At 37.7% G+C, this 19,385-nt stretch overlaps 1 protein-coding gene and 1 long non-coding RNA gene across 4 annotated transcripts in view; both read right to left on the bottom strand.

Annotated features, from left to right (window-relative positions):
* Positions 1–18,622, bottom strand: part of LOC146507183 (uncharacterized) — a 26,919-nt gene extending 8,297 nt beyond the window's left edge. The window contains exons 1-6 of one of the 3 annotated variants that reach the window (XM_085180619.1): positions 16,463–18,622; positions 10,270–10,935; positions 8,633–8,664; positions 6,527–6,558; positions 5,310–5,336; positions 3,468–3,750 (exon numbers count right to left, since the gene is read on the bottom strand). In XM_085180619.1, the coding sequence (XP_085036745.1) occupies positions 17,073–17,564 (492 nt within the window). In that variant the 5' untranslated portion in view covers positions 17,565–18,622 and the 3' untranslated portion in view covers positions 3,468–3,750; positions 5,310–5,336; positions 6,527–6,558; ... (1 more) ...; positions 10,270–10,935; positions 16,463–17,072. Of the gene's footprint in view, positions 1–3,467; positions 3,751–4,292; positions 5,337–6,526; positions 6,559–8,632; positions 8,665–10,269; positions 10,936–15,220 lie in introns of those variants that run through there. The other 2 variants (XM_085180620.1, XM_085180621.1) reach the window with 2 other exon arrangements.
* The window catches only part of LOC146507181 (uncharacterized), a 224,311-nt gene that overhangs the window by 173,931 nt on the left and 30,995 nt on the right, over positions 1–19,385 (bottom strand). The window lies entirely within an intron of this gene.

Genomic DNA, 19,385 nt, shown 5'->3' with positions numbered 1-19,385 from the left:
TCCTTTTTTCTCTCAACAGGAAAGTTGCACTGATCATGACATGCTTCATCACACATATGAACAAATTTACCAGTTAGACACTGTTGAGCTACAGTTTGGTGTTTTGAGTAATTTTCTCTTTTGCAGATTTTCACCTGATTAGGAAAAGACGCTTTTAGACAAACAGTACAAACATAAGATGGTGCTGACTTAATGTTTGATCTGAAACGAGATATGGCCTCATTCATTAAAGTGTTATCTGGATGACACTGTAAACTCTCAGCTGGTCGATGCTTCTGGCGATATTTTCGTTTTATGTTCACTGCACATCTGACATTATGCATCTGTCTGAAAGAAAAAACGTTCCAATATTTTACTCTCATTCGTTCTCTCATATTGTCCTTGTGTTGTTGCTGAAATTGTTTCTCTTCTCCATAACGCTTAGTCATGTAAGATCGTTTTTTCTTTTTAAATTCTTCGCTTTCTTTATATAGGTTAGAAACATAAGACCTCATGTAAGCTTTATGTTTCTCTCTGAATCCAGCACAAGTTCTGTATGTTCTTCTTATACGCTCTTTCTGCTTATCTCTGAATAGGGGATTGTCTTTATATTTCCTTATGACACATTCTCTTTTTCTCTCTCTAATTTTAGCACTTTCTCTATACATCTTTCTCAAATGTTCTCTGTGTTTCTCCTTATAGGTAGCATTTAATTTATACAGTTCATTTTTGTACAGACTCCTTTTCTGTCTGTGATCAGGATCATTAGACTTCCTAGTTGAGTTTTTTTTCTTTGTCTTGAAGCTTTCATCAAACCTGTACATCTGCCTTTCTTTCATCTTCTGATTTTCCTTTCGTTGTGGTACTTTTTGTTGGGTCAATAATCTTCTCCTCATTTTTTGCCTTTCCTGTTTATTACGTTTCAGCAGTTTATCTGAGAGTTCCTCTGTTATCTTAGTTGAACAGGAGGCAGTGCTTGAATCATTCTGAGGAACAGAATCTGGTGTTACCGGAGTTTCTCTCACAGAAGATGCAGAGGTTTCCTTTTCAAAATAATCAGAAGGATGATGTTTTTTTCCGGGAGCAGCTGTCTCATTTGAAGAATCGGCTCTGGATGACATTACTTCACTGGTTAAATCTTTGGTCACAGGTTTTCTGTGTCTGCTCAGTGTATATTTTCGGACTTTAATTCATGAACATGTTCATTTAAAAAAAAGCTGGTGCTGGTGCACTTGTAGCTGTTTGTCTGTATTCGGTTGTTTGATTAGCATCTCTTTGGTCAGCAGCCGTGTTCACTGTGAAATTCGATGGCTGTAGCTCATAGGTGCAGGTTGGTGCGATGCTAAACATTCGGTACAACGTTTGATCCTGTCAATCATGTCATTAAGACGTGTGGAATTTCAACAATAACTGCAGTTCCACCACTTACACTTAGCGACAATGGCATTCCTGTAGACTTACGTGGGTGAGGGTCAAAATATGCCATATTTCACCAGAAGTCAGCCTGCAAACTGCGATGACTGTTCCTCCCATGACTAGCAAAGCGTAGCGAACGTCTGAAACCTAACCACACTGTAGTCCTGTTCAAGACTCGGAAGATGATCTGTTACCATCAAATGTGCCATAACGAGCAAACTGAGACATGTCCACTTGATACTCGTGTCTGCGGCTGGTGTGACCACTGAGGGAAGCTCATCGCAGGCTAGAAACACGCTGTTCAACAAACCTCTTTTTCTGGCATCTGAGTACACTGCATGGCCTTTGTCCAACACACGGTTAAGATATGCGTTGGTAATGAATTCATCCTCGTGTAAGAATGACAGGAAAACCAAACTAATTAGCCATGCATTGCTGATTCCGGGTACTTTCCATACTTAGGAGAGGCCTGGCTTCGGGATGCACAGATATACTACTCACTCGTGGATGACTTTCAGTGTTTGTAACTTCTACATGAGACGGTCCTGGACCTTCTCCATCATGATGTGTTTGTACAGTTACCTGGGGTTCAGTCTGGATTACCTGCATAACTTCAGGCTCTGGGTACAGACACTCGAGGGAAACACCTCTCTTTTACCTACATCTGCATAAGACCACTGTTGGCTGTCTCTTCATCATGCTGTTGTTTGTACAGTTAACCTGGGGTTCAATTATGGATTACCTGCATAACTTCAGCTCTGGGACAGACACTGAGGGAACACCTCTCTTTAACCACCATCATGCTATAAGACACTGTGGCCGTCTGAACACTGCTCTGCACTTCTGTGCTGGGAAAAGTTGAAACACACACCTTTACCTGCTCACTATTGCTCTGAGAAACAGTCACCTGGTTCTTTCTCCTTCTGACGTCTAAGCTTCTGGGACTGTGACCTTTGAACCTTTCTTGCATTTTGCTGAAGTACAACCTGGAGCTTATATTGTGGTTATACACAAATATAAACAAAACTCAACCTTGAAACACAGAAGAACGTATAACTCCTCAAGTTCACTGTTATAATCTGAGAAATGTACTATTATACTACTTTAAAATGTTTTTATGAATATATAAACAGATGTTAAAAAGCTGATTTGTACTCCAAACTCAAAATAAAGGAAATTTCAAAGTTCTCTGGAAACAATTTGGTCGGTTTTATTGTAGCTCTTTTAGAAACTGTATAATTTTACTTCTTATATATTTTTAACCAGACTGGTAAATAATACAACTTCTGTAACATGATATTGCAGAAATAAATCTCAACAATCAACAGGCTCTAATAAAAAGTCTTAGCTCTTAGGGAGTTATGTAAATCTTTCAGATATCTAAAATTTAAATCCAAATATATGGAGCTTTGATGGTGTGGTGATAAGATGACTGGCGATGAGGGATTCTTCAGCTGGCATGTTCTGCAGCAGTCAGAGGAAACAGGAAGTCTGGGTCATCAGGCGCTTCTCGATGACAATACTACTGAATACTTTACACTGAGTGACAAAATGGGTTTGTCCTAAATAATAATACTATAAGTTGCAGTCAAATGTATAGCCAATGAGAACAGACAAGCAAAATGTATTTGGATCTAATTTATTATTTATCTGAATGTATGTATTACAAAATAACCAGATTATCTTATTACAAATAACTTTTAAAAAGGTGATATTTTATATAATTGATCAAAGTAAGCCAAACCTAGCAGTGTTAATTCCAAAGTCTAATGCAAAATTAAAATGACAAATGTAGGGCTGTGTAAAGTAGTTTCTACTATAAGTTCTACTGTACTGTAATTCTACTACTGTATATTCAACTTTCTACTTGTAATTTCCAGCAAAATGACTGAATGTGAGAGTTTAATGACAGGAAAGAAGGAGCAGTAAGAGCCAGAGATCTCTCACAGAATTCTGTAACAGATAGATCAAGTACTGATAACTTGGATTTCTGAAAACTTGGATTCTCAAAACTTGGATTCTTCAAATTAGATAGAGCAGTAGAGATAGAGGGATACAAGATGAATGGCTGTCAAATTAGATAGAGCAGTAGAGATAGAGGATACAAGATGGAATGGCTGTCAAATTAGATAGAGCAGTAGAGATAGAGGGATACAAGATGGAATGGCTGTCAAATTAGATAGAGCAGTAGAGATAGAGGGATACAAGATGGAATGGCTGTCAAATTAGATAGAGCAGTAGAGATAGAGGGATACAAGATGGAATGGCTGTCAAATTAGATAGAGTCGGGAGAGTGATAGGATAGACAGAATTGCTTATAATGATAGAGAGAGAGGATCTTCTGCAGCAGGTCACCTGTAAGACACAAAAGGCCTGGAATTAGTCGTATTTCCAATATGCTTGGCTTTACCATATTCTTCAGACTATATGGCGCACCCAAAATCCTGTCATTTTCTCAAAAATATACAATGTGCCTAGTGTATCGATTCTGGTTATGCTTACTGACCTCGAATGGGATTTCTGTGGTACGCAGCGATCCAAATTCTGTCAAATATTTTAGTAAGACTTCTGTAAGCTACAAAGCTGCGCTGCTTGATGTATTGTCAGAGCATTATGGCTACCATAGTCAGGACCCTCGCAGAGTAATTCGTATGGTGCTTCAACATAACATTATGGTGTGTGTACAAGGACCTGGCACGTGCTAAGAGACATGCTTATGAAGCAGATTTCAAACTGATCAACCCATGAAGAGTTTGATGGATTTGTGGATGAGGAATGAACTGAAAAAGTGAGTGTATTGTTCTGTATTTTATGTGTTACAACAGTGTTGAGAGTTGTTTGTGAATGACTTGAATAAAGTTTGACTTATCTGACTGTTTTGTTTGGCTTAATCTGCCTTAAAAACAGACTTGTTTATTGACATTATGCCTTATAATGTCAAAAATACAGTACATGTAGGGCTTTAAATACTAAAGAGTTCTACAGTAAATTATTGGACTGAACAGAATGACAATGTTTAACAAACGATGGTGGAACTGTTATAAGGACATTTTTGTGTTCTATTAAAACAATAAACTAAGTCTATAAACTCAAACCAAGACGTGCTGCTACAGTAACATACTGTAAATATTATATGGTCCAAATAAACCCACACACTGAGGTTACAGCAGACAGTTTCAGGCCTCCTGCTTTAAACACTTTATATCCATTAAACTCAAAATTATTTATGGCCAAAAAGAACACCAAAACTTTCTCACATTTGCCTAAAAACATCTTGATGATCAGCAAGAGCTGTGCGGACTCACGGTACTAAACTGAATCTTCTAAAGTGAGAGAAATATTTCAGAAAAACACCAGCATTAAAGTCAAACATGGTACCGTTACTGTGATTGTCCAGAGTTCCTTACTACTTCAGGACCTACATCAATTCATCAGGTCCTGAGCTTAAGTTTAATCACAATTGGGATTTGCAGCAGGAAATTGATCTGAAGCACACAAGGAAGTCCAACTGAATGTCTTGGTGTAGACTAATCAGAGTCTCAACTTTAATGAAATTGAGATCCTTGAAATGATTTCAAAACACTATTTTGGACCTTAATTAAGACACCTGAAATTAAAGTGGACCAAAATCCCCCAGTGATGTAAACCAGTCATTACCAGTTACTGTAAATGCTTGATGGTAATTGTTGCTATCAGGGAATCCACAGCTGGGTATTAGAGACCAACATGTTTTTACATTAGACCAGGTTGTTCTGGTTCAAAAATGAAATCATCAATTTAAAACTGCTTTTTGTATTTATCCAGGTCATCCTTGTTAGATGATTTGAAACATGTGAAAAAAGCATAAACAAAATAAATCTGCAAGGAAGAAAGACCTTTCTCAGCACTGTACCGCAGACAAAACCTGTACTTACCAGACTTGAGACGATCAGATCAGTATCCTAGAGAAAGGAAACAACACATCAGATCACTGTTTAATGACTTAGACTGTTGAACCTCTTCACACACAATCCAATTTACTGTGACATTAAATAACTAGTAAAATCCTCAATTTCTTCAAGCCTTTATGAACTCACTGTAGTCTAAAGAGGACAAACTTTAGTTACAGAGTCTCACATGGCGATAACATGTGTAATAAAGGCATGCATACTACAGAAGTGCAAAGAAGAGGCACCAATATTTGTTGGTACAGATTATGGCTTTTTAGCTCCATCATTTTCTATCAGAGCTTAATAAAGTGTGGAAAAACCACAACTGTTAACCTCATTTCAGATTAAAAATGTTGAATACCATTTAAAAAAAAAAAAAAATAAATAAATAAAATAAAATAGAATCAACAGAAAACCTCATCAGGTTTTAGTTTTGATCTGAATATGTAAATCCTAAAATACATGTAAATTTTGACATGTCATAGCAACAACAGTGGCACACCATTTTTGCAATTAGAATTTCTTAAAAATTATAATAAAAAGTCCTTCCATTGTACCTGTTGGCAGGAATCTTTTTGTATTTTGCAATATTTCCCTTTTATATATAATTTTCAAACACATTTTATCAAGCAAATTATTAAGAAACTAACTTAAACTTAGTGTATATAAATTACACACAGGCTTTAACATACACAACATTGCCTACTCACAACTCTGGTTCGCTTAGTTTTTTATTATTGCTTAAATGTTTAACCTACCACTTCTATTCACTCAGGCAAAAATACTTGTATAGTGGTCTGACTTTAATGTAATACATAAGCAGAATATGAGTGAAGATATAAATCAACAACTGTGGTGCTCTTAAGTGTTTAAGCTACCACTTACACTAACTCACCTAAAATGCGTTCATAGTTGTGTCTGCTATGTGAATCCACAAACAAACGGAGAACACAAACAACTGTATAAAAACAGTTGTTCGTGTTCAAACATAAAAATCAGACATAAATGGCCTATTAAACTTCAGGGACAGTCAGAGGTCATGTGTGGGGACTTTGCTGCTACAAGGTATAAATTCTGACCATTTGTTTTTGCCCATCAGTAAATGGTAATGTCACAAAAACCAAACTACGTTAGGTAAGTTGCTAAACATGTTACACAGTGACAATGTCATATTACTGCAGTTACAATTGCTGCTTTCTTACCAGCAAAGGCAAAACCGAAGTTCTGTTTCACTCTGTGTAACAAAAGAACAAAAATACAGAATCAGACAACTGAAATCAGCATCAGAGTCAATACTGCATCACAATCTGTAGAGAAAAAAAAAATCTGTTAAATTCTTTGTTTACAACAGCTTTACTATAAACACCCCATCTTCTCTTTCTGCACCTTATTAAAGATTTTTGTCTTTACTAAGGTGATGTGTCATTTTATCCATCTGCAATAAGCCACAAAAATTCCTCATTAACGTAAAGCTCTAATACTTTGGTGCTATTACATAACACAGCAGATACCACAAGCAATGATTTGCTCGCACTGCACACTTGATCAAATGATAACATCACAGTTTCAAAGCATGCAAGAATCACAAATGATACTTGATACTATAAATGCTTGATGGTAGGTCTTGCTATCAGGGCTTCCACAGCTGGGTATTGACTATGTGCACGTTAGCATATGCTACTTCCGGTGCGGAAACTCCTGTGGGGAGCTTTGTTTCCGGTGTCCTATTCGTGCCCTGTTTAAGGTCCAAAACAAGTTGAGCAAATAAATAAATAAATAAAGCAGCGATTTACATTTCTATAGATGTCTCGGGCATTTACCCAATATATCTGTAAATGATGTTCATCGACTTGTCGATATTTTTCCCCGGTGCCTCAGAGCAAAAGAGAAAATGGATTCAAATTTTATATTTCTCAGCTGTCCCTCGTTTATCGCGGGTGTTATGTTCTAAAAATAACCAGTGATAGGTGAAATCAATTAGCCAATTTTATTTTTTGACGGTGCAAACGTTTCGTGGACATACAGCCCTGCACTTCAGAGTCACACTGCTAGCGATCAATGCAGCGATTCTGTACTGTACAGGAGAGACGTCACGGAGGAGATAGTCTGCAGCGATCAGGACAGGACGTAAAAAAAAGCATGCAAACTTGCACTAAAAAAATCTGCGAAACAGCGAGGTGAAAGGTGAACCGCGTTATAGCGAGGGACCACTGTAATTTTGAAGGTAAGTCTCAACATACCCTTCGTAAATACTAATGTATAGAAACCCTTACCAGCAATCTTTCATTTTTTGTGTGGCTTTTTTCACAGTTCGTTAACATGCTGTGTACGTGTGTACTTGACTAGCTGATATCGACATAACGGAAACATCTGGTTTGACTATTCTTCACCTGTAGTTTGAATGCTGAACATTTGCCTGTTTAAATCATGAGACCAGTCACTATACAGAGATGTGCTTCTGAATGTGGACGATGTGTCTTCTGCTGCAGTGATGCAGTTCTGCTTGTGTTGAGTGATGTAAACAACTGATCGATTTAAACTCTTTAAACGTCAAAATTGATCATTAGATTTTTATGACACAACAGCGGTGAGTGTTCCCACCTTCCCCTCTTTGTAACTTAACGCCATCTTTCCGTTTTTGAGTTTTGGACATAAATTTTGGAGTATATCTTCGCACTAGCGATTGACCGCAAAGTAAAGCTACCGGAAATGTACAACCCCACATCCGGTCTCAAACCAGGAAGTTAGCATTTTCTCGTGCACAGGGTCAATTAGAGACCAGCATGTTTTCACATTAGAACAGATAGCTCTGGTTTGGTGTTCTCTGCTTCATATGTGAAATCACTTTAAAAATGCTTTTTTATATTTATTCATATCATCCCTGTTAGATGATTTGAAACATGTGACAAAAAAGCATGAACAAAATAAATCTGCAAGGAAGAAAGACTTTTCCCAGCACTGTACCTCAGACAAAATGAACTCAGAGGGGTCTAAAGAGGGTAAAATTTAATTGCAGAGTCTCAAATGGCCTTAACATGTGTAATAAAAACATTAATTACTACAGAAATGCTTTGATAAGCCTTTAAAATTAAAATTAGACATAAATGGCCTATTAAACTTCAGGGACATTTTTAGGGACACTCAGAGGTCTAGTGGGGGGGCTTTACTGCTTATAAATCCTAAATGTGTTTTTGTCCATGAGCAAATGGCAAGATATCACAAAAAGCCAAACTATTGTATGTAAATTGTGTAACATGTTACACAATCCCAATTTCATATTGCTTCAGTTACAATCACTGTTTACTTACCAGCACAGGCAAAACCAAGCTTCTATTTCACTCTGTGTAACAAAAGACAAAGAGCAAAAATACAGGATCAGAAAACTCAAATTAGCATCAATACTGCATCACTCTCTGTTGTCAAAAAGATTTACTAAACTTCTTTGTTTACTACAGCTGGAATACAAACAACAACTCTCCTCTGTTTTCTTTGGTCTACATCTCATTTAAGATTGCAATAACACTCATACATGAAAAACTGCACGATATATTTTTAAGGCTTTAATGTTTGAGGTGGTCTGCATTCAAATTCAACTTCCTAAAATATTATCAACTGCACATAGTATCATTAAATATGATGTAGTTTTAAAATAAATATCTATGTACCATACTAATAATAATATACTGCCATATTTTATTTATGTGAAGGTGGGCTGTTGTTTATTTCATTAATTTTCCACAAAGTGAGAATTTAAACTGTGCTGCAGATTTAGGTTGGCACAAACAAGCCTTTGTTAAACAGTTCTTACAAATTAAAGTCTCCTGTTTAGGAGTTCTTATTATTCTTGGGCTATGTTCACATGTACACAGGTACTTTTGAAAACGGAGATTTTTCTATGCGTTTGCACCTTTCGTCCACACTTAAACGGCGTTTTCGGTGACTGAAAATGGAGATTTCTAAAAGCGCTTGCCAGAATATTTTCGAAAACTCCGTTTTTGCATTTATGTGTGGACAGGAAAACAGAGAAAACTCAGCGCCTTTTTGACATCACACTGTGCGCCACGTTATTGTTTCGGTGAAATGCATTTCTACAATACTGTTAATTGTACTCTCTGCAGTGTTTAAATGCTTACATATACACACAGTTAATGTCCCCCCACACATATGACTTTGTTCTGCTTTTATGCCCCATCTTTGTTTGCCATTTCCCACCGAGGCTTCTAGACTTCTGATTGGCCAACATTTCTACAGGTTAGGAATATATCGCCACCTGTTGCTTTGGCATGTTGCTAGCAGCGTTTTCCTTCATTTCTGCATTTATGTGTGGAAGGGATCGTTTTGTAAAACGGAAAATCTCAGTTTTCAAAAATACCCATGTACGTGGGGACATAGCCTACGTTTAATCCTGAGTTTCTCCCTCCCTCCTTTCTCTTAATTAACCCACAAGACCTGGACAAATGTGACTCTTTTAATCCCGTGTTCGGTCAGAGGCGGTAAAATGGCTCCTTTGATCTTGCCGACAGCTGAAACTGAATCTATGTGGGTTCGTTAAAAACGTTACAGCCTAAAGAACGAGGCTGTTTTAACCAACTGATTTGTGAAGAGAGCTAACTGCACCTTATTTAACAGACTGAAAAACACGAACACACCAAATGTAATTAATAAAACAACACAATAACTGTGGTTTACAGTCAAATGAATTATCTTCATTTCACACTGGGCTCATAAGAGCGCTAGGGGTTAGCATTGGGTTGTTAGCGTTAGCTCATCAAACACTGCTTTTACATACAAAAATGACAATTTTTCACTAAAAACCAACCATTGTGTTACTTTAATATGAGTTATACCTCGACTGGCTTTATAAATCACTAACAAGAACTCGTTAAATCGCGCAAACAGAGTATAGACATTTAGGAGAGAGGAGAAGCAGAGGAGCAGCACTCACCGAGAGCGGACTCATCAAAGTGTGCAGAGAGGCGGATGTCAGCCAGTCAGGTAAAAGATGAGGCGTTCACGGGTAGTAGGAAATTCCAGTATTACAGAAATACTATAAAAAGCAGAAATACTATAATTTAGCAGAAATACTATAAAAAGCAAAAATACTATAATTTAGCAGAAATACTATAATTTAGCAGAAATACTATGATTGAGCAGAAGTACTAAGATGTAGTAAAAGTACTTTGATTTAACAGAAATACAATTATGGAGGAGTAATACTTTAAAATGGGAGAAATATTGATACACACACACACATACACAGAGCCTAAAGGGAACAGTATTTGTGCCATGGACTGTTAACAAGAATCTGAGGTCCATATTAGAAAAGCTGGTAAAATGATAAAAGTTTGCAGAATTGTAATGAATAATCAATATGAATTACTGGTCTGTGAAAGTGTATTAATTTGTAGGGAGAAAAACAGGTTGATAAAGGTGGAATCGAACCCACGACCTTTTGGTTGCAGACCCGTGTCATTACCAACTGCACCAATGGGGAAGACAGCAGGCGCCTGGAAAACAGGGTGATGACCCGTCAGAATTAGATCGCGGTGAGAGGCGAAAAACGCCGTTTTTTGGAGTTACAAAACGTCGTGTAACTCCAAAACTAGGTGGACTAGAAGCTCAATTCTTGTACTGGGTGAATCAGCGGACTTTGGTGTACTTTGACTGCGATTTTCATTGCTCTTTGTACAACCGTCGCTGAGATATGACAAGAGAAGAAACGGCAGACCTCAGATATGATTGGCTGGCTGGGAAGCTGTGCAGGCTCTGATTTGTAAATTTGAATGTCTCACTCCTCACAGAGGATTGGCTGCCTGGGGACCTGGCAGTAATATATAGAAATAGTATGATTATGCATAAATACTACATTTAGTAGAAATACTATGTTTTAGCACAAATACTATAAAAAGCAGAAATACTATAATTTAGCAGAAATACTATATTAAGCACAAATACTATAAAAAGCAGAAATACTACATTAAGGACAAATACTATATTAAGCACAAATACTATATTAAGCAGAAATACTATAAAAAGCAGAAATACTATAATTTAGAAGAAATACTATATTAAGCACAAATACTATAAAAAGCAGAAATACTATAAAAAGAAGAAATACTATAATTTAGCAGAAATACTATGAAAAGCAGAAATACTATCATTTCGAAATACTATAACACACACACACACACACACACACAGAAAGAGAGAGAAGCAAGTTTTTAGGTCAGTCAAGTAGCCTGTATTAATTCTTCATAATACAAGAATTATGCTTCTAGGTGGATTAGAAGCATAATTCTTGTACTGGGTGAATCAGCGGACTTTGGTGTACTTTGACTGCGATTTTCATTTCTCTTTGTACAACCGTCGCTGAGATATGACGAGAGAAGAAACGGCAGACCTCAGATAGGATTGGCTGGCTTTCAAGCCGTGAAGGCCCCAATATGCAAATTTGAATGCCTGAGCCCTCAGATATGATTGGCTGGCTGGGAAGCCGTGCAGGCTCTGATTTGTGAATTTGAATGTCTCACTCCTCACAGAGGATTGGCTGCCTGGGGACCTGGCAGTAATATATAGAAATAGTATGATTATGCATAAATACTACATTTAGTAGAAATACTATGTTTTAGCACAAATACTATAAAAAGCAGAAATACTATAATTTAGCAGAAATACTATATTAAGCACAAATACTATATTAAGCACCAATACGATAAAAAGCAGAAATACTATAATTTAGCAGAAATACTATTATTAAGCAGAAATACTATAATTTAGCAGAAATAATATGAAAAGCAGAAATACTATATTAAGCACAAATCCTATAAAAAGCAGAAATACTATATTAAGCAATATAAATATCCCATAAAAAGCAAAAATACTGTACTATGATTTGGTAGAAAAACTATAATTAATCAGAAATACTATATTTGGCAGAAATACTATATTAACCCTTTAAGACCTACCATAGAACCAAGCCCGCCAGAGCTTATATTATATTTTTACATGCTGTAGTGCCATTTTTGGGAGCATTTCAAGTTGCTATACATCAATACAACCATTACATCCTAGATTTTAATAATATGTATGAATTAAGTGCATAGTGATTACATAAATTGCAAAAAAGTGCAATAAACTACAAAAAAATTGAAAATCGTTTTTGTTTTTTTAACATATATTTCTAGTTAGAGAAATTTAAGAGGCTTATCCCTCAAAACTGTAAATACAAAAAAGTTGCACAAACTAGTTTCCCACCAAAGGAAATTTATTTTGAGTGCCTTCATAGTTTTATTTTTGAAATACACCAATTTTTATACACTGCAGGAAAAACAAAAATAAATATTATAGTGCAAATTTGCAAAACAGCAGCATATGCATCAAAATAAACTATTTCCAGCAGTGCAATATGAGTCCTAAGCATCCTAGAAACGACACAGAAAGTCATAAAGTCAAACATAACTTTTAAAAACACCAGTATAGGCTCATTGAGGCCCGGGCGGTAAAAAACTACATTTCCGCGAAAATGACGTCACTTCCGATTTCGGGCAGGTCATGGCGGACATGCGATAGTTCGCGCTGACGTCTAATCCAATGTAGGAAGTGTTATGAACAGCTGATCGGATCGGCAAAGCGTGTTTCTGGAATATTATGTTTTTGTTGCTGCAAGCGCTTTTTATGCAGTTTTTGCAAAGCTATATGTGGAAGGAAACTGTGACCTAGGACAAGCTGATGGCATAAGATGTAAGTACAACTCCTCCGGTTTCATATGCAAAAAAAATTATTGCGCTAGCTCATGTGGTTGCAGAGCTACCGGGATTTAAAAATAGTTACGCCAAACACAGCGTACCCGCTCCGACCGGTTTTAAAGGGTTAAGCACAAATCCTATAAAAAGCAGAAATACTATAATTTAGCAGAAATACTATATTAAACACAAATCCTATAAAAAGCAGAAATACTATATTAAGCACAAATCTTATAAAAAGCAGAAATACTATATTAAGCACAAATCCTATTAAAAGCAGAAATACTATATTAAGCACAAATCCTATTAAAAGCAGAAATACTATATTAAGCACAAATCTTATAAAAAGCAGAAATACTATATTGAGCACAAATACTATAAAAAGCAGAAATACTATATTAAGCACAAATCCTATTAAAAGCAGAAATACTATATTAAGCACAAATCCTATTAAAAGCAGAAATCCTATATTAAGCACAAATACTATAAAAAGCAGAAATACTATAATTTAGCAGAAATACCATAATTTAGCAGAAATACCATAATTTAGCAGAAATACTATAATTTAGCACAAATACTATATTAAGCAAAAATCCTATAAAAAGCAGAAATACTATAAAAAGAAGAAATACTATAATTGAGCAGAAATACTATAATTTAGAAATACTATAACACACACACACATACAGAAAGAGAGAGAAGCAAGTTTGTAGGTCAGTCAAGCAGCCTGGGAGCTGCTGAATTTGAATCCACCAATCAGAGAGGCTGTGTACTTTTTCCCGCCAAAACAGGTGCAGCCGTTTTTACACACACGCAGCAGAGAGGGGATTTTTGCAGTCTATTTCTCATAGTGAGGACTACCCTCCAAACAAATGGCCATAATTTCCTAACCGTAGGGGCTAGAAGGGTCATTCTTACACCGTTTTGTTCAGAAGAGATGGGGGAATCTTCAAGTGTTGACAATTTATCATTAAAATATGAATTATTAAAGATATTTGACTTCTAATGCACCATAACGGAGTAGAGGCTAAGTGAAAACTGCCTTGACTTGCCCTCAAACAACGCTTTGTAACTCGAAATCTATTTGGAGTATCGATATCATTCTTTCACCGTAAGAGACAGCAGGCTTTGGTGAACAGTCATGGAAATTTTCAGGTCTCTGTGGAAATCCATTAAAAAGATATGATGAGAGAAAAAAAGTGGTTCATTTCCAGAGTTTGAAAGCTGAAGAAATCTGAGCGAAGGACGAATTTCCTACCCTCAAACAAACGTAATTCATGGCCAAATGGTAATAGGTGAGAAAAAAATTCTTGAATTGTGAGCGTCAGGAGTGTCTGAAGATATACTGGGACAAGCCTCATGTTTTAACTTCGCTTCGTTAAGGAGATATGACGATTCGAATATGCCTCTCATTACAGAAATCCAGCGGTGATTTTGAACAAACTCTCCATTGACTTTCTATGGAGAGTTTTGAGACTTTGTGTTGGTCTGAGGAGATTTGCCAAAATTCTATAAATCCCACAACAATGATAGTGACATTTTCTGAAAGCCAGCAAAAATACCTACGTTTTGATGTATAATTTGTGGAAGTTGAGTGAAAATTGAGCAAGTAGCAAGAAGTTGTTCGGACATGAAGAGAAGACTGCGAAACCTACAGTGTCTCACTTAGAACCAAGTGCATAGCAACCATAACAACGCATGTATTTTGTGAAAAATCACAATTTTGCAACTCAAAACTTTAAGAGGGATAAAAATAAAACGGTAAAAGATTTGAAAAAGCTGATTTATACCTGAATAGCCCAATAATTTGAGAACATTTTAAAGTTTGAATGGTTGTTCTAAGTGAAAATATAAGGAAGTAGTTAAGTTTCAAAAACAAGCAAATTTTAGCAGAATTGCGGAAGTTTCCCATTCATTTCAATGGGACAAATTAAAGGAAAAAAGCTTAATATTTTAAAAAGTATAATAGTGAAAAATACCAAAAGATATAGCCGGAAAGAGCAAAAATAGCAGAATAGTTTAAAATTTGAATGGTGAAAATAGCACAAAAATTGTGGAAGTAGTTCAACGGCGAAAAACGTACGGAAGTCCTAAGAATAATAAAGAATAAAGAGAAACAGGAAAACAATAGTGTGGATGCCTTAAAGCATCCACACAATAACTAGAAAAATTTGCATTTCCTGCGAAAATGCAGTGTGGATGCTTTAAAGCTGAAGCTGTCTGCAAAAACTAGCTGAAAAAGCTGAAAAGTTGCAGAAATTGTAAAAACTTTGCAGAAGCAAAGGAACTTTGCTAAAAAGTAATAACTTAGCAGAACTGCAATATCTTAGAGGAAACATAATACTTGGCAGAAATACAATAGCATAGCAGAACTTGGCAGAAATATTGTAACTTACCAGAAACACGATAACTTCTCAAATATACAAGAATTTAGGAGAAATAGTATAAGATAACAGAAAGAATATATTTAGCCAAAAATACTTAAACATTACAGAAACACTATGATTTAGAAAAATAGTACAACATAGCAGAAATACTGTGATTTACCAGAGAAACTGTGATCAAATATGAATATTGTAATTTTAAATTAATACTATGTTTTAGCACAAATACTATAATTTGACAGAAATACTATCATTTGGCAGAAATACTATGTTTCAGCACAAATACTCTGGTTTAGCACAAATATTATAACATAGCAGAAATACAATTATATAGCAGAAATGCTATATTTAGAAAGAGAAATATAATATAGTAGAAATAATATGATTTAGCAGAAATACTGTAATCAGCACATATACTGTAACATGACAGAAATTCCTCCACTTAGTAGTAATACTATAACATAACACAAATGTTATGATTTGGCACAAAAACCATGATTTGGCAAAAATACTATGATTTAGCAGAAATACTATGATTGAGCAGTACTACTACCAGTACTAAGTACTAAGATGTAGTAAAAGTACTTTGATTTAACAGAAATACAATTATGGAGGAGTAATACTTTAAAATGGGAGAAATATTGATACACACACACATACACAGAGCCTAAAGGGAACAGTATTTGTGCCATGGAGTGTTAACAAGAATGTGAGGTCCATATTAGAAAAGCTGGTAAAATCATAAAAAAGTTTGCAGAATTGTAATAAATGATGAATATGAATTACTGGTCTGTGATAGTGTATTAATTTGTAGGGAAAAAAACATGTTGACCAATGTGGGATTGAACCCACGACCTTTTGGTTAAAGACCCGTGTCATTACCAACTGCGCCACTGGGAAAGAGAGCGGGCGCCTGGAAGACAGGGTCATGAGCAGTCAGAATTAGATCGCGGTGAGAGGCGCGCTGAGTTACAAAACGTCGTGTAACTCAAAAACTAGGTGGACTAGAAACATAATTCTTGTACTGGGTCAATCAGCGGACTTTGGTGTACTTTGACTGCGATTTTTATTGCTCTTTGTACAACCGTTGCTGAGATATGACGAGAGAAGAAACGGCAGACCTCAGATATGATTGGCTGGCTGGGAAGCCGTGCAGGCCCTGATATGTAAATTTCAGGGCTAAGTGTCTCAGTCCTCACAGAGGATTGGCTGCCTGGGGACCTGGCAGTAATATATAGAAATAGTATGATTAAGCAGAAATACTATAAAAAGCAGAAATACTATAATTTTACAGAAATACTATAATTTAGCACAAATACTATATTGTCACGGGGGTGTGGGGAAGGAGGACCCAGGCGCAGTGCTCTGTGTATAAACAGTGCGTTTATTTACAGTGTGTGGAAATAACAACAAATTCCCGTGCTTTCCCCAGACTCCCGTGTTGTGTCTTCTCCCACTGTTTGTGCTCTCCGCTCCCGTGTCTCAGCACTCCCCGTGCTGGCTGCTGTCTGGCACTCCACCCCTCTCCTCTGGACACAATAGAAGCAGCCGTCAGGACACATACAATCGCGGGCATATACACACACACTAACCAAGCACAACTGGATGACTGACGTGGAGTCTCACGCAATGATGCCGCGTCGGTGGGAGCTCCAAGACTCTCTTAAGTAGCCAGAACCAAAACAAGCAAAAACAACAAACAACAAACCCTCCCAGGTCACAGTCCCAAAGTCAGACCGCGCATCCCGCAGCGGCGCATCCCGCTCGCCGATCTCCCCCGGCTGCGGCGCGGGCTCCTCCCGCTCGCCGAGGTCCCCCGGCTGCGGCGCGGGCTCCACTCGCTCGCCGAGCTCCGGCGCGGGCTCCACCTGCTCGCCGAGCTCCGGCGCGGGCTCCACCTGCTCGCCGAGCAGCGGCGCTGGCTTCTCCTGCTCGCCGAGCAGCGGCGCGGGCTCCTTTGGCAGCGGCGCTGGCTTCTCCTGCTCGCCGGGCAGCGGCGCTGGCTCCACCGGCTCGCTGAGCTCCTCCGGCAGCAGCGCTGGCTCCACCGGCTCGCTGAGCTCCTCCGGCAGCGGCGTTGGCTCCACCGGCTCGCCGAGCAACTGCTCGGGCATGCGAGCTCCACTGGCTCGCCGAGCTTCTGCTCGGGCAGTGCGAGCTCCACCGGCTCGCCGAGCTCCTGCTCGGGCAGTGCGAGCTCCTCCTGCTCGCCGAGCTCCTGCTCGGGCAGTGCGAGCTCCTCCGGCTCGCCAAGCTCCTGCTCGGGCAGGGCAGGTCCGGGTGGCGACGTAGCAGCCGGTGAAGAAGATGGCAGAAGGGTGACTGCAGGCGGATGAGATGACGGCGGTGCCACAGCTGCAGATGTTGAAGCAGCGAGTGGTGTGGAGACCTCTGACCGAGGTGATGTTACCTGCGCTGTCGGCTCGTCCACTGCAGACACAAAACCAGATGGGGAGGGAAATGGAAAATTGTCCGTACTACTCACCACAGCCGACTCTTGAGAAGTTCGTGGATTAGGCTGCGGTGAGGAAAGCCGGTGGAGCGAACGTCGTTTCCGTGTAGACGTCGGGGCCGGCATCTCAGGCTGTGAATCCACCAGCGGTCCGGGCCGGTGAGCAGCCTGAGGAGGAGAGTGGAGGTGGAGGGTGGAAAGCAGGAAGTCCAGGACAACTGGATTGAGGGAGTCCACCAGCCAGGGGAATTTAACAAGTGTCTCCACATATGTACAAGCATAGAGCAAACGGGGAAGCAACACCAAAAATATATAGTAATACATATAACTAGTCCATAACTGCTCAGGGATCCTGGGTTGCTCAGACCCAGAACCCTGACATATATTAAGCACAAATCCTATAAAAAGCAGAAATACTATAATTTAGCAGAAATACTATATTAAGCACAAATCCTATATTAAGCACAATTCGTATAAAAAGCAGAAATACTATAAAAAGCAGAAATACTATAATTTAGCAGAAACACTATAAAAAGCAGAAATAGTATAATGTAGCAGAAATACTATAATTTAGCAGAAATACTATATTAAGCACAAATCCTATATTAAGCACAATTCGTATAAAAAGCAGAAATACTATAAAAAGCAGAAATACTATAATTTAGCAGAAACACTATAAAAAGCAGAAATAGTATAATGTAGCAGAAATACTATAATTTAGCAGAAATACTATATTAACCAGAAATACTATAAAAAGCAGAAATACCTTAAAAAGCAGAAATACTATAATTTAGCAGAAATACTATATTAAGCACAAATCCTATATTAAGCACAATTCGTATAAAAAGCAGAAATACTATAAAAAGCAGAAATACTATAATTTAGCAGAAACACTATAAAAAGCAGAAATAGTATAATGTAGCAGAAATACTATAATTAAGCAGAAATACTATATTAAGCACAAATACTATAAAAAGCAGAACTACTATATTAAGCACAAATCCTATAAAAAGCAGAAATACTATCATTTAGCAGAAATACTATAAAAAGCAGAAATACTATCATTTAGAAATACTATAACACACACAGAAAGAGAGAGAAGCCAGTTTTTAGGTCAGTCAAGCAGCCTGGGAGCTGCTAAATTTGAATCTACCAATCAGAGAGGCTGTGTACTTTTTCCCGCCAAAACAGGTGCAGCCGTTTTTACACAGGCAGCAGAGAGAGGATTTTTGCAGTCTATTTCTCATAGTGAGGACTACCCTCCAAACAAATGGCCATAATTTCCTAACCGTAGGGGCTAGAACGGTCATTCTTACACCGTTTTGTTCAGAAGAGATGGGGGAATCTTCAAGTGTTGACAATTTATCATTAAAATATGAATTATTAAAGATATTTGACTTGTAATGCACCATAACTGAGTAGAGGCTAAGCGAAAACTGCCTTGACTTGCCCTCAAACAACGCTTTGTAACTCTAAATCTATT

Source organism: Neolamprologus multifasciatus, chromosome 12, assembly GCF_963576455.1.
Source record: "Neolamprologus multifasciatus chromosome 12, fNeoMul1.2, whole genome shotgun sequence".
Lineage (NCBI taxonomy): Eukaryota > Metazoa > Chordata > Actinopteri > Cichliformes > Cichlidae > Neolamprologus > Neolamprologus multifasciatus.
This window is presented reverse-complemented; position numbering and strand designations above follow the sequence as displayed.